The sequence below is a fragment of the Equus caballus genome, chromosome 7 (genome assembly GCF_041296265.1).
Source record: "Equus caballus isolate H_3958 breed thoroughbred chromosome 7, TB-T2T, whole genome shotgun sequence".
Classification (NCBI taxonomy): domain Eukaryota; kingdom Metazoa; phylum Chordata; class Mammalia; order Perissodactyla; family Equidae; genus Equus; species Equus caballus.
The window spans coordinates 73,541,700-73,554,349 of NC_091690.1; the positions used below are offsets into that span (position 1 = coordinate 73,541,700).

At 58.8% G+C, this 12,650-nt stretch overlaps 1 protein-coding gene across 3 annotated transcripts in view; it reads left to right on the forward strand.

Annotated features, from left to right (window-relative positions):
* The window catches only part of PDE2A (phosphodiesterase 2A), a 90,243-nt gene that overhangs the window by 69,937 nt on the left and 7,656 nt on the right, over positions 1-12,650 (forward strand). For all 3 annotated transcript variants that reach the window (XM_014741834.3, XM_001499060.7, XM_070274467.1), the window contains 14 exons: positions 214-323; positions 1,152-1,207; positions 6,586-6,645; positions 7,238-7,391; positions 7,611-7,663; positions 7,863-7,937; positions 8,038-8,079; positions 8,615-8,683; positions 8,944-9,074; positions 11,006-11,117; positions 11,581-11,620; positions 11,762-11,825; positions 12,251-12,323; positions 12,458-12,635. In XM_014741834.3, coding sequence (XP_014597320.1) covers positions 214-323; positions 1,152-1,207; positions 6,586-6,645; positions 7,238-7,391; positions 7,611-7,663; positions 7,863-7,937; positions 8,038-8,079; positions 8,615-8,683; positions 8,944-9,074; positions 11,006-11,117; positions 11,581-11,620; positions 11,762-11,825; positions 12,251-12,323; positions 12,458-12,635 — 1,217 coding nt within the window. The remainder of the gene's footprint in view (positions 1-213; positions 324-1,151; positions 1,208-6,585; positions 6,646-7,237; positions 7,392-7,610; positions 7,664-7,862; positions 7,938-8,037; positions 8,080-8,614; positions 8,684-8,943; positions 9,075-11,005; positions 11,118-11,580; positions 11,621-11,761; positions 11,826-12,250; positions 12,324-12,457; positions 12,636-12,650) is intronic.

The window sequence follows — 12,650 nt, forward strand, 5'->3', positions numbered from 1 at the left end:
GCGGCAGAGGCCAGGCGGTGGCTGCCTGCCCCTCTACATGGGGGATCAGGGTCCCCGCCTCTTCTATCTTGCCCTCTTCAAGCCCACCCTGCAGCAGGTCAGCTTGTCCAGATCCTCACAGATGTGCAGGTCCAGCCTGCTGTGTGTTCCCAGGCTGGGGCCTGCTCTGCTTTGACCCAGGGGCTGAGAGGTGCAATCATGTTCTCTTTTCAGAGAGGCTGTGATCTCCCGGAAGCGGCTGAGCTGCAATGGACTCGGCCCCTCGGACCACCCGGGGAAACCCTTGGCCAGGCTGGTGGCTCCACTGGCCCCTGACACCCAAGGTAAGGGCTGGGAGCCAGACAGGGGCAGGGGAGGACCGTGGCCCTTGCTCCCCAGATCACCTCTGTCTCCTACCCCGTCTTCATCTCTCTGTCACCTTCTTTCTCTTGCTCTGTGTCTCTAGCAATCTCTCTGTCTAATTCTCTTTCTATTGTGCAACTAACCCCTCTGAGCCTTGATTTCTATGTCTGTAAAATGGGGACAACAGAACCTACGTTGAGGGGGTATTGCGAGGAGGAGCAAATGAGCTAACGCATGTTGAGGGCCTGGCACACACTAGGGCTCGGTGGCCAATGGCCGCAGTGGTGACGTGCTTGTGCCGGTTGCTAGGCGGGCTCTAGTTGTTGCTATGCTCTGTCTGTCACTGTCTCTGTTTTTCTTTCTCTTCCTGTCCATGCCCCCTGTCCGCCATGTCTCTCTGCCTCATGTCTCAGTCTCTCTAGGTCTCTGTCCTCTGTCTCGATGTGGAAAGTGCACAAGACTGGGAGTCAGGAGACCTGACTTGCTGTGTGATCTTGGGCAAGTCACTTCCCCTTTCTGGACCTTAGTTTCCCAATCTGTAAAATAACGGTGCTCAGCCTTACCTGCCTCCCTCCCTCTCAGGGTTGCTGGGAGGATCACAAGAAAGCTGTCAAGTGAGGGGCTTTCCCTCTATGCAGGGGTCGTTGCTGTGGTAGGACCCCTCTCTTGGTCTCTCTGGGTCTCTGGGTCTCTGTGTCTCTGTCCCGGCCTCTCTCTGTCTGTGTCTTGTCTCCCTCGCTGGGTCCCGGCTCAGTATGTCTCAGCCTCACTGGCCCCGCAGGACCACCTCATTGCCCTCTCCCCCTCAGTGCTGGTCATACCGCTCGTGGACAAGGAGGCCGGGGCTGTGGCAGCTGTCATCTTGGTAAGAGCTGTTGTGGGTGGGATGAGGGGAGAGGAGAGAGGGGAAGGAGCTATGGGTGGAGGCTGTCTAGGGTGTGTGTGTGTGTGTGTGTGTGTGTGTGTGCATGTATGTGTGCAGCAAGCTGGGCTGGAATTGGGGGAAATGAGGGTCTGGGAGGAGTCCCACACCCCAGCCCTCTGCCCCACCTTGAACGGGCAGGGCTAAATCACTGGCCCAGTCAGCAACTTTCAGAGGGACGTACAAGCCCTGTTTGCACTCTCAGCCCCTGGAGAGCCCTTGGCACAGCTTTGACCTTGCTTCCTCTTTAGCATCCTCCAGATGGGATGGGGACAGTGTCCCCCGAGAGGGCATGAACGCAGTGAGGTTGGAAGGGCCTGAGAGACACAGAGGAGGGATGGGTTGACATGACACTGACAAATAGAGACTTTGTGGGAAAGCTGGTCAGAGATCGGGGTGGCTGGAGCTGGGGGGCTTGGGGAGAGGAGACCCACCGGGAACCGCTGCCTGGGGAGGCCTCCAGCCCCAGCCAGGCCCACGGCTGAGACTGGGGCAGACGCCAGGTAACAGGGTGGGCTTCCTGGAGCAGGTCGTGGAGGGGAAGGGGGATGCGCTGCCTGGGGGCTTCGGGCGGGAGCCCCGGCGGCGGCTCCCCTGCCCTCTGCTGTCCCCTCGCGGAGCTCGCCGGTTTCGGCTCCACCGGCGGGGCTGGCTGAGCCCTGCGGGGCGGCTTCTGCCGCTCTTCCAGGCTCCTCTCCGGATGGAGGTGGGCCTTCAAAACCTCTGTCCCGTCCTAGGAACCGAAGGGTTAGCGCCCCCAAATCGCCATTATTGAGGGTCTGCTTCTGCCGAGGCGGCCACCACCTAATAAGGGGCAGACCTGGGGGCACGGACAGATCAATGAGCCTCTCGGCGCTCCTGGGGGCTCCTCCCGAGCTCATTAAAACGGAATTAAAGGTTTCCGAAGCGCTGACCTTTTCAGAGCTGCGGGCGGGGGAGGCAGTAGGCGTGGGGGGCGGCCGCGGGGAGAGGAGAGGAAGGAAGGGATCTTTGGCTTGGTCTCCGCGGCGCCCCATCTGCCTGACTGAGGGAGACGCGGCCGCCTTGGTTTCTCCGGCAAGCTGCTCCCCCACCCCCCAGCTTCTGTTCCCGCAGGGAACGGATCTGCTGTTGGCACGGAGTTCTCGGCGCCGCTTCCCTCCCTTCTTTGGTCCCAATCTGTGCCAGAGCTGGTCGCTTCGAAGAGGACCAGGGCTAGGGGCTATGTGCACAGCTGGGGGTGGGAAGTGGTGGCTCAGTGGCCCACCTCTGTTGAGGGAGAAGAGTGTGGGGGTGCCGGGTTCCCAAGAAGACTTCGTGTTGGGGCTGTGAGGGCTGGGTCAGAAGAGAAGCAACCACTGCAAGGGGAAGACTTTGCAAAGTTGTCCCTCTTGTGGGCAGGAGGATGGTTGCCATGACCACTCTTCACCTTGGCTCAGGTTGGCTCAGAAGTCCAACCTTCTCCTGCGGGGAGAAAGCCTGTGTGTATGTGTGTGGCATGTACCGGGGAGGAGGATGGGGTCAGATCTCTTAAATTTAATTCACCCTAGCAAAACCCTGCTTGGCGCTCTGCTCCAGGCTGGGTGCTGGGGCAGAGAGAAGAGTCAGACCCACTTCTGCCTTCTAGAAGCTGTCCGTCTAGGGGAAGGCAGGGATGCCCTCAGACCACCACTGGCCAAATGAAAGAAATGTGGCCAGCAGGTGCTGTGGTGGCAGAGGCTGGAGCAGCAAGGGGTGCCGCACAGTGGAGACAGCATTTGAGTGGGACTTCTGGGTGTGGGCAGGAGGGCAGCAGGCAGAGAAGAAGGGAAAGGATATTCTAGACAGAGGGAACAGCACGAACAAAGGCAGGGTGGGGAGAACGGTGGAGGAGTGTTGGGGGAGGGGTGTGATCCTGGAGAGGCTGAGTGTGGGTGGTACATGCTGTTGAGCAAGATGCCACCTGGGGCTTTGGCTGCCAGGAGCAATTCCGGACACCCATCCCCTCACCTCCTCAAATACCCTGGGCAGGGAAGAGCTCTTGAAAGGTATTTGGATTATTCACGGTCTGCCTCTCCTCCAAGCCTGTGCCTTCCTGCTCAAGCAGAAACGCACTTTTCTAGTGGACTCCTCTCCCCAGGGCAGACACAGCTCACAGGTCAGGACTGTGACTCCCGGGGCCACAGGCTCTCACATCCCCTGAGAGGCAGCACAGCAGCACTGGACCTGCCAGCTGCTACCAGATCCTGAGGGCAGGGGGTGCAGAGGGTCAAGGGGGAGGCACAGGGCAGATCTTTTGGGAGGGCTGACTCAGCAGCTCCTTCCTCAACGAGCCCCATTCCCCTCTGAGTCTGCTCTTGGTCCTCATCCATGCCTCCATCCATCCCTCCATCCATCCCTCCATCCATCCCTCCATCCCTCCTTCCATCCATCCCTCCATCCATCCATCCACCCATCCATCAACTGAAGACATATTTCTTGAGCACTGCCAGGGCCTGCGTGCTAGGGGCTGCAAACATAGCAGTGACCGAGACAGACCAGACAGGCTGTGCTGTCACGGACCATACAGTCCGGGGAGGGGTGGGGGACAGACATTAAACAAATCAGCACAATAAGGATCGAATTGCAAATGATGGTAAAGTGCTAGCAGGGAAACCAGGGAGCCCTGCAAGGAATCCTGGGGCCTGATGGAGACCCCCGTCAGTGGAGGGCTCTGTGAGGAACGTGCCGTCCAGGTGCAGAGCTGCCTGGCTGAGCTCTGGGCCCTGCAGCTTGTTGCTCAGGGAGCCTTGATTGCAGATTCTTTGTGTGGAAAGAGTCTTTGGCTCTGTTCTTCAGTTCTGGGATAATAAGTCCCTTTGAGGAGTGGGCCCTTGGGCTCTGGCATTTGATGCATGATTTGTGCCCACTCTTCCCCCAGCTGTGCCACCCACACCAGCTCCTTCCACAGGGATGGGGTGTTCGTGCGATTAGCCATGTTGAACTTGGGGAGGGTGAGGGGTGTGGGGGCTGTGCTGGGCTTCCAACCCTTTCTACAGCCCCAGTGCCCACTGTCAGGTGTCCCCACTGGGTCCCAGATATGCCTCCAGATAAGTAAGAGTAGGTGCAAGTGTGTCTTCCTGTTGGTGAGCCAAAAGGCATGTGTGAGTGCCAGTGATTGTGTGTTTGCATATGGGGGGCCAGAAGTGTGTGATGGCTTTTGGGTATATGAACTCAAGAGTCCTGTGTACAGGCAGGAATGTGCATGTGTGGATGGTGTAGACACTGAGTCTGGGTGTCTGGATGTCTGTGAATCTGTGACTGCACTCTGTGTGTGTGTGTGTGCACACATGTGTGTGCATGCCTGCGTATCTCCATGGGAGAGTGAGTGTGAGTATGAGAGTATGAGTGTATGCGGGGGGTGCTGAGGGTCTTCATGAGAGTGTGTATGTGTGTTTGTGCACATGCTGGGTGGAGATGGGCTGAGGCAGCTCAGGAGTGTGTGCTGGGATGGGGGGACATCCAGCGAGGAGAGGGACTCCACAACGCCCTCCTTCCCTCCAGCCTCTGAGGCTCTCATTCCGTCTCCCAGCTCTGTACTGGGGCCAGGCTGTTTTGCCAGCCCAGGAACTGGTTGCCCCCATAGCCCTAGAGGGGTCCCAACCCTCTCTTTTCCTGAGAGATGGGTCCAGCTGGAAGGAACAGGAAGGATGTCCTCCCGCATCTACTAACAGTAAAATACCAACATGTTTATGTAAGCTGCATGCAAATAAGCCATGCCCCCAGCCTCTTTCAACTCCCTGTCCTCTGGGAGCACAGACGGCCTCATCTAGAGCTTAACCTTCAATACTGTTCTTGGCCCAGGCCTCCTCCAGCTCTTCCTGCCTCCAGTCTTGCTCCCTCCAATTCACCCCACAGCCTGTAGACCATGGTCTGCAGATGCTAAAGTCTGCCGCAGACCCCCAGTACAATCAAGCTCAAGTCCAATTCCTTAGCCTTGTGCTCAAGGCCCTTCTGCCCCGTGGCACCATGGACCCCACCCCTGCCCAGTCCTCATCCTCCTGTGCCACCTACTACCCAGCACCACTAAGACAGCCTCCTGCCCGCAGTGGCCCCTTTCTTTAGGCTCTGCTTGTCCTCCTCACGTTTCAGACCAAGTTCTGGAAGCCTCCCAGATGCCCTGCCCCTCTGAGCTCCCACAGCCTTTAGGTTCCCACCCACCCACCCTCTCTTACTTTCTCAGGTATGAGGTTCTGCACCCCCAATTGCATCCCCCTTCCAATCCACCCTGCCAGACTGTGAGCTTCCTGCTGGTCTCCTCCTCTCCATCTGCTCCTGGCAGGGGACCTAGAGCAGAGGCAGGCAGGGCTGCTGAGAGGAGAGGGAGGATGAAGGAGGGGACCCAGTGCAGGCACTGTGGGGAGCCCCACAGGTGGTGAGCAGCTCTACGTGGGCGCCGGAAGCTGGTGATGCAGGTGGGGAGCCTGCGGTGGGCCCCCACACTGCCACCCCTGCCTCTCTCTCTTTCATTTTCCTCACCAAACTCTCAAGCAGGGGTGGGGAAGGAACTTCACAGAGTATGAAAGATGGGCTGAGGTGGTCCCTGGTGGCTGACACAGGGAAGTTGAAAAGGGACAGGATGAAGCACTCAGCATGGGGTCGCGGGGTGGCAGTGAGAGTGGATCTGGAGAGGGGAAGGTATGGACAGAGAAGGGCAGGGAGTGAGCAGTGCTGTCCCAACTCTACCACTTCCTGCTGTGTGACCTTGGGCAAGTCACTCAGCCTTTCTCGGCCTTGGTTCATCTGCTAAAGTGGAAGCTTGCCTTGTGGGGTGGAGAGAATCACATGTAAGGCAGAGCACTTTATCACTCCATTCATTCATTCACTCATTCATTCCTCCATCCTCCCAAGTTCTCTGGGTTCAGCAGATGCATCATAAATGTCAGGTCTCTTTCCGTACCCCAGACTGAGGGGCAGCTCAAACCCAAACTCAGAAAGGATGGAGCTGGGAGGTGGAGGCTGACACCATTGACTCCACAATCAGGGCCGGAAGGGCTCCGTGGGCTGGGAGATGGCGAGGGATCCGAGGTCACCCCCTTCCCTCCCTTCCTCCTGGATCGTGCTATTGATGGGACACGGACTGAAAAGGCAGAAATTGGAAAATTTCCACTTCCCTGGATTAGCCCTAGAAGGCTTCCTGGAGGAGGGGATTTTCCTGCAGCCATCTTCTTGGTCGTAAGGCTGGGCTTATCGTTGAGGCCCGTCCACAGACTGGAGTGTGTATGTGTTGGTGGGCACAGGCGTATGCCGGGCATGGGGAGAGCACTCTGACGGAGGCAACAGGCTAGGGGAAGTCACAGCTGACCCCTCCCACATCCCTCCAGGTACACTGTGGCCAGCTGAGTGACAGTGATGAGTGGAACCTGCAAGCCGTGGAGAAGCATGTGAGTAGGGGTAGGGCTGGGGTAGGATGGGGGCTGCTGAAGACGCTCATCACAATTGGTGGGAAGATGATCTGGCCAAGCACTTGGACAGACCCGGGTTCCAGTCCACCACCATTGGGCTGTGTAACCTTGAGCAAGTCACTTAATCTCTCTGAGCCTGTTTCACATCTGAAAATGAGGCTAAGGATAGCACTGACCTACTTAGGGTACTGGTGAGATAAGGCGAGTCAAAAACCTTGTCAATACTTAGGAAGGACTATCTACATAATGATATTGAGGCTCTTTCCTGAGGTTTTATGATTTTGTGACTTTAACAAGGACTCAGACTCCCTGTGGGTGCTGGTGACACAGAGAAACTGACCCTGTTCTTTCTTGGAAGAGTCTGGGGGCCAGGGGCAGAGACAAACCCTGTGCTTACTCGTTCCAGGGGCAGTGGGAGCCCACGGGAGGGTGGAGCCCTGAGGGATGAGTTGTTTGGGACGGGGCTGGGGGCGATGGGCACCGCAGGCAGAGGGAATGGCTTGAGCAAAGGCGAGGTCCCGCGGCAGCAAAGGTGGGGCGAGTGGCTCGCTGACCGCTCGGCCTGCCCCAGACCCTGGTGGCCCTGCGGAGGGTGCAGGCCCTGCAGCAGCGCGGGCCCAGCGCGGACCCCGAAGCCGTCCAGAAACCCCCCGCGGGGGCGGCAGGAGACCAGGAAGGCGGGATTTCGTACACGGACCAGGACCGGAAGATCCTGCAACTCTGCGGTGAGGACCCGCTTGGGGCGGGCCAGGACCTGGGATGTGGGCGGGGCCCCGGCGGGGTGGGCGGGGCCTGAGGGGTAGGGCGCGGCCGGGGGCGGAGCGGGGCGGGGCAGCAATTGGCAGGGCAGCCTATGGGCTGGGCGGGAGGTGGAGCCCGAGGTGGCCCACCCTTGCGGGGGGCGTCTATGGGCCCCCTCTCTGACCCGCGCCCCTCCATTGCAGGGGAACTCTACGACCTGGATGCCTCTTCCCTGCAGCTCAAAGTCCTCCAATACGTGAGTCCTTGTGCCCCCGCTGTGCTACTCCAGGGACCACCGTCCCCGTGAGCCCTCCATCTCAGTTCAATTGCAACATCCCACCTCTCCTCTCTCCTCCACCTGCCTGAGGAGCCTCAGAGAGCCCAGAGGGTTGGGAGGGGGTCGGGGGAAGGGCCCAGATCCGCGATCAGCCCTTCGCTGTGTCCCTCCTTCTCAGCTGCAGCAGGAGACCCGGGCATCCCGCTGCTGCCTCCTGCTGGTGTCCGAGGACAATCTCCAGCTTTCCTGTAAGGTGAGGGCCCAGGTCCACTGTGAGGCCGGGACAGGGACCCAGGTCTCCAAGGGGAAAAACCTTGCCCATCCTTTAACCGTGCCCCCAACTCTGCCGTCAGGTCATTGGAGATAAAGTGCTGGAGGAAGAGCTCAGCTTTCCGGTGAGTCCTGCCTCTGTCCCCTGTGTTGGAGTCTGCAGGCGCGGTTAAGGCCGGTTAGGCACTCCTGGGATCTGCCCAGAGGGACAGGGACCTGCCAGAATCTCTTGGAATCTGATGTAATTGTCTGGATCTTAGGATCTACTTAGAAATGGTATGAGAAATCACGACTTCTCATTATCAGAAGCCATTAGGACGAATCTCTTACAATCTACAGAAAGGCTTACTTGGGACCAGTTCACTTCTGTTGGAGTATTTCTGGATTTGACTCTCTTAGAATCTGTTGAGATCAGTGGGAACCTTGGAGTCTGTTTTTCTCTCCCCCAGTTAGAGATGACCCTAAAGTCCTCCATGGGGGATTCTGGTCAAGAGCAGACTCCCCCATCCCTACTCTGCTCCTCAGTGTTGACTCCATCCACCATTTGGACTGATTAAAGAGGTTGTGGACACTCCCAGGCTTCCGGGGCGAGGGGCGGGGTCTGAGATGGCCTGACCGTGGGGAGAGTGGGTCCTGACTCAGCCTCCCCTCACTCCCCAGTTGACGACAGGACGCCTGGGCCAGGTGGTGGAAGACAAGAAGTCTATCCAGCTGAAAGATCTCACCCCTGTAAGCCATGGCCTGGCTGGACCAGGGGAGGAGGCAAGGGGCGAGCCAAGGCCAGGGTCTCTGGGACAGGGCAGACTAGGCATGGGGGAGACAATACCTGGGGACTTTCTCAGTGTCCCCCCCCCGCCCCGTGCCATGTCATAGCGCCTCCCATCCTGCATGAGTCCCTTACACTGCCTGTTGCAGAGAGTGGGGGAGGGCTGGGGGAGGGACGCACACTCCTCCTTTTTTCCCTGCCCTGACTCGCCTCCCCTTTGCAGGAGGATGTGCAACAGCTGCAAAGCATGTTGGGCTGCGAGTTGCAGGCCATGCTCTGTGTCCCTGTCATCAGCCGGGCCACTGATCAGGTGGTGGCTTTGGCCTGCGCCTTCAACAAGCTCGAAGGAGACTTGTAAGTCTGGGTGGGGTGATGCAGATCAGGAGATGGAGCTGAGAGGCTGGCCGGGGCTCTCCTAGGGTAACAGATGGGAAGGGTACTAGGCATGGGGTACTTCTGCAGGAAGTGGAGACTGGAGGTGTTGAGACTAGAGGGGGGTCAGAAGCCCAGGGATGGGGTCTGCAGGGGTGGGGCAGAGATCTGGGAGTCGAAGTTCTGAGTAGCAGGACCTGCCAGCACGGAGCACTGTAGACAGGTGGATGGGCCTAGGGAAATGAAGACAGGGAGAGGGCAGAACCCGCTGCAGCAGGGAGCATGTGGGATCCACGTCATTGGGAACTCCTGCGCATCCTAGTGATGGGAGCATTGATGCCATTCAGTAAACACACGTTGAGCATCTACTGTGTCCGGCCATGTGCTGGCCAGATGACCCTTAGAAGGCCCTTGGGGAGGGGAGTACAGAGTGAGTGGGGTGGTCAGCAGGGGCTGTGACTTATGGCTACTGGCTGTGAGACTGGTTCTGAGAGGGCCTTAGACCTGGAGAAAAAATAGTATCAGAAGGAAAACGAGATGGGACCTTGGGGACAGCCCTGAGGCCCAGAGCAGAGCAAGGACATCCCTGGGTCCCACATATTTGAGGGAGTGAGTGCTGAATGACTGTGTGAGCCAAGATGGGGCTCAGCTCACAGCAGTGACTGCAGAGGAGCTGCCTGGAAGCCAGAGAACAGGGATCCCAGAATCTGGGCATACGATGGGGCTGGTGGCCAGGGCAGAGGTAGAGTGCACTTAAGATGTTTAGCAAACACCTCCCAGTATCTCCCTGTAGAGGCTCTGCACTGGGCGTGGTTCCTGCCTTCAAGACCGGAGGTTTATTTTCAGGGCCTAGAGGGAGGAGGGTGGGAAAGGTATTCTAGGCAGAGCAAACAGTGTGGGGAAAAGCATGAAGGTGTGAAAGAGCCTGAGGTTCTCTCAGCATGATAAGGATCTTCCTGTGGCTGAAGCTAAGAGATGCCCATAGCTGAGAGGAGGGAGGTGGGTAAGACCAGGCTGGGGGCCCTCGAATGCCATGTAAGGAAGGTGGGCAGGCAGACACAGGGTGGCGGTGACTGGGATTAGACCCAAATCACTGGACAGCATGCTCGAGTAGGGGATATCCCAGCAGACGGGAGCACTGAGGCCAGCCAAAAACTGGGGAGGGGCCTAGGCAGGGAAATCAGGGGCCAGAGAGATAGTGAAGATCTCTGAGGCATGCTCCTCCCCCCACTCCATGACCCCCACCTGGAGTGGCTTACCCACGTCCCCAGCCCAGGTCCCTCCCACCCCCCAGCTTGGTCCAGCCAGCCCCACTAAACTCCCTGGTGACAAGTCATTTGGTGGCTGGAGTGATGACCTGAGCAGGATTTGGGGCTGTGCTTGTCAGAGGAGGGCTGGCTCCGAGAGTACCACGGGCGCTGCCCACTCACCTTAGGGCTTGCGGAGGCACCAAATCGCGGCCCACAGAGTCCAGGGAGAGTAGGACAGTGACAGGAGCTGGACAAGACAGGGCAGTGCCTGAAACCCCCCCGCCCCCCCCCCCCGAGGCTGGAGGGGCCTTGGGGAGGAGCAGAACACCCTGGCAGGGGCAAGTCTCTAGTCTGAGGGAGGAGACCCAGCCTCAGTCTGGGTAAATCCGAAGTCTGAGGAGGGAGACATGGCTCTGGCTTCAGGGAAACAGTAGTCTGAGGGGGAAAACACCTTTTGGTCCGAGGAGGACTAGAGCCCTCCCCTGAGGGAGCCCCCAGTCTGAGGGGGCTGGTCCGAGCTGCCTGCGCAGGGAGCAGCCCCGGCAGAGGAGAGTGGGGTCAGCTGGTGGATCCGAGGGGGCTTCCTGGAGGAAGGGAAGTAAGGAGAAATGGGGAGAGGAGTCTGCCGTCCTCCCTCTCCAGTGGCCCCGCCCCTTCCCCCAGGTTCACGGACGAGGACGAGCATGTGATCCAGCACTGCTTCCACTACACCAGCACCGTGCTCACCAGCACCCTCGCCTTCCAGAAGGAGCAGAAGCTCAAGTGTGAGTGCCAGGTGAGTGATCTGCCTTGCACCTCTCTCAGGGACGGAGTCGCCCAGCTCTCAGCCCCAGAGAGCCATCTACAAGGGAAAAGCCCGTGTCTTTGTGGACGGAGCGTGGGGAGAGATTACCTAGGGCCCCGAGGACTCTCATCGGGGAGGTCAGTGGTTCCTCAGGACGGCGGCTGTAGGCACTGTATGCGATCGCCCTCTAGTGTTCAATTTGGGTACTGCAGCAACATTTGGGCGGCGAGAGCCACAGGTGGGTATGCATATGGAACAAGATTCCTGTGCATCTTAACTGGGGCTGTTCCTCCCACTCCTTCACGGAGTAGCCAAATGATATAATTCGACTCTGCCAGTCTCCAGGCTGTCAGAGAGCCCTTGGGGAGGAATGAGAAGACCCTGGGGCTGTTGGAGGCAGGGAGTGGAGCCCCTGTCACCTGAGCCCCTGTGATCTCCATTTTCTGCATTCCAGGCTCTTCTCCAAGTGGCAAAGAACCTCTTCACTCACCTGGGTGAGTGCACTGTCCCCCTCCCTGCCTGGGGGTGGGAGTGGGCACTGGGATTTGGCGGGGGAGGAGTGGGGGGTTTGGCCTGGGCACTCCAGCCTGGTCTCACCACTGGCCCCCACGCTTCTCCCCCCACCCTCCCTGCAGATGACGTTTCTGTCCTGCTCCAGGAGATCATCACCGAGGCCAGAAACCTCAGCAATGCTGAGATGTGAGTGAATCTACCCCGGGGGGGGGGGGGGGGCTCTGTCCTCATCCCCTCCTTTCCTCCCTCTTTTTTCCTCTCTACTGCCTTCTTGTGGGACCCTGTCGCGTTTGGTGTGACCCTTTATTCCATGCCTGTGTCCCTCGCTAGACTGTAACGTCGAATGTCAGCAGGGGTGGGGCCCGCTTTGCTGGCCATGGGTCCTCAGCTCCTAACAGTGCCTGGCACATAGTAAGTGCTACCAAAAAAAAAAAAAAAAAAAATCATTGGGATGAACTAATGTCTGGAGTCACCAGCCCTGAGGAGAGTCTCTCACCACGGATCACTCCTTCCAGGCCTCAGAAATCCAGGCTTTGCCCAAAGTCGTGAGAAGTGGGGGGTAGTCGGAGAGGGGGGCCCGGGCCCTGTGGACCAAGGCCATTTCCCCACAGCTGCTCCGTGTTCCTGCTGGATCAGAATGAACTGGTGGCCAAGGTGTTCGATGGGGGCGTGGTGGAGGACGAGGTGAGGCAGGGCCACTCTGAGGGAGCGTGTGGCCTGGTCTTGGGGGTCCGCAGGGGGCTTGGGGAGTAGACAGTCGCTGGTGGGCTCTGTGGCCGGCCACTAACTTCCTCCCTACTCCATCCCTTCCTCTGCAGAGCTATGAGATCCGCATCCCGGCCGACCAGGGCATCGCAGGCCACGTGGCAACCACGGGCCAGATCCTGAACATCCCCGACGCGTACGCGCACCCGCTTTTCTACCGTGGCGTAGACGACAGCACCGGCTTCCGTACGCGCAACATCCTCTGCTTCCCCATCAAGAACGAGAACCAGGGTGAGGGCTCCCAGC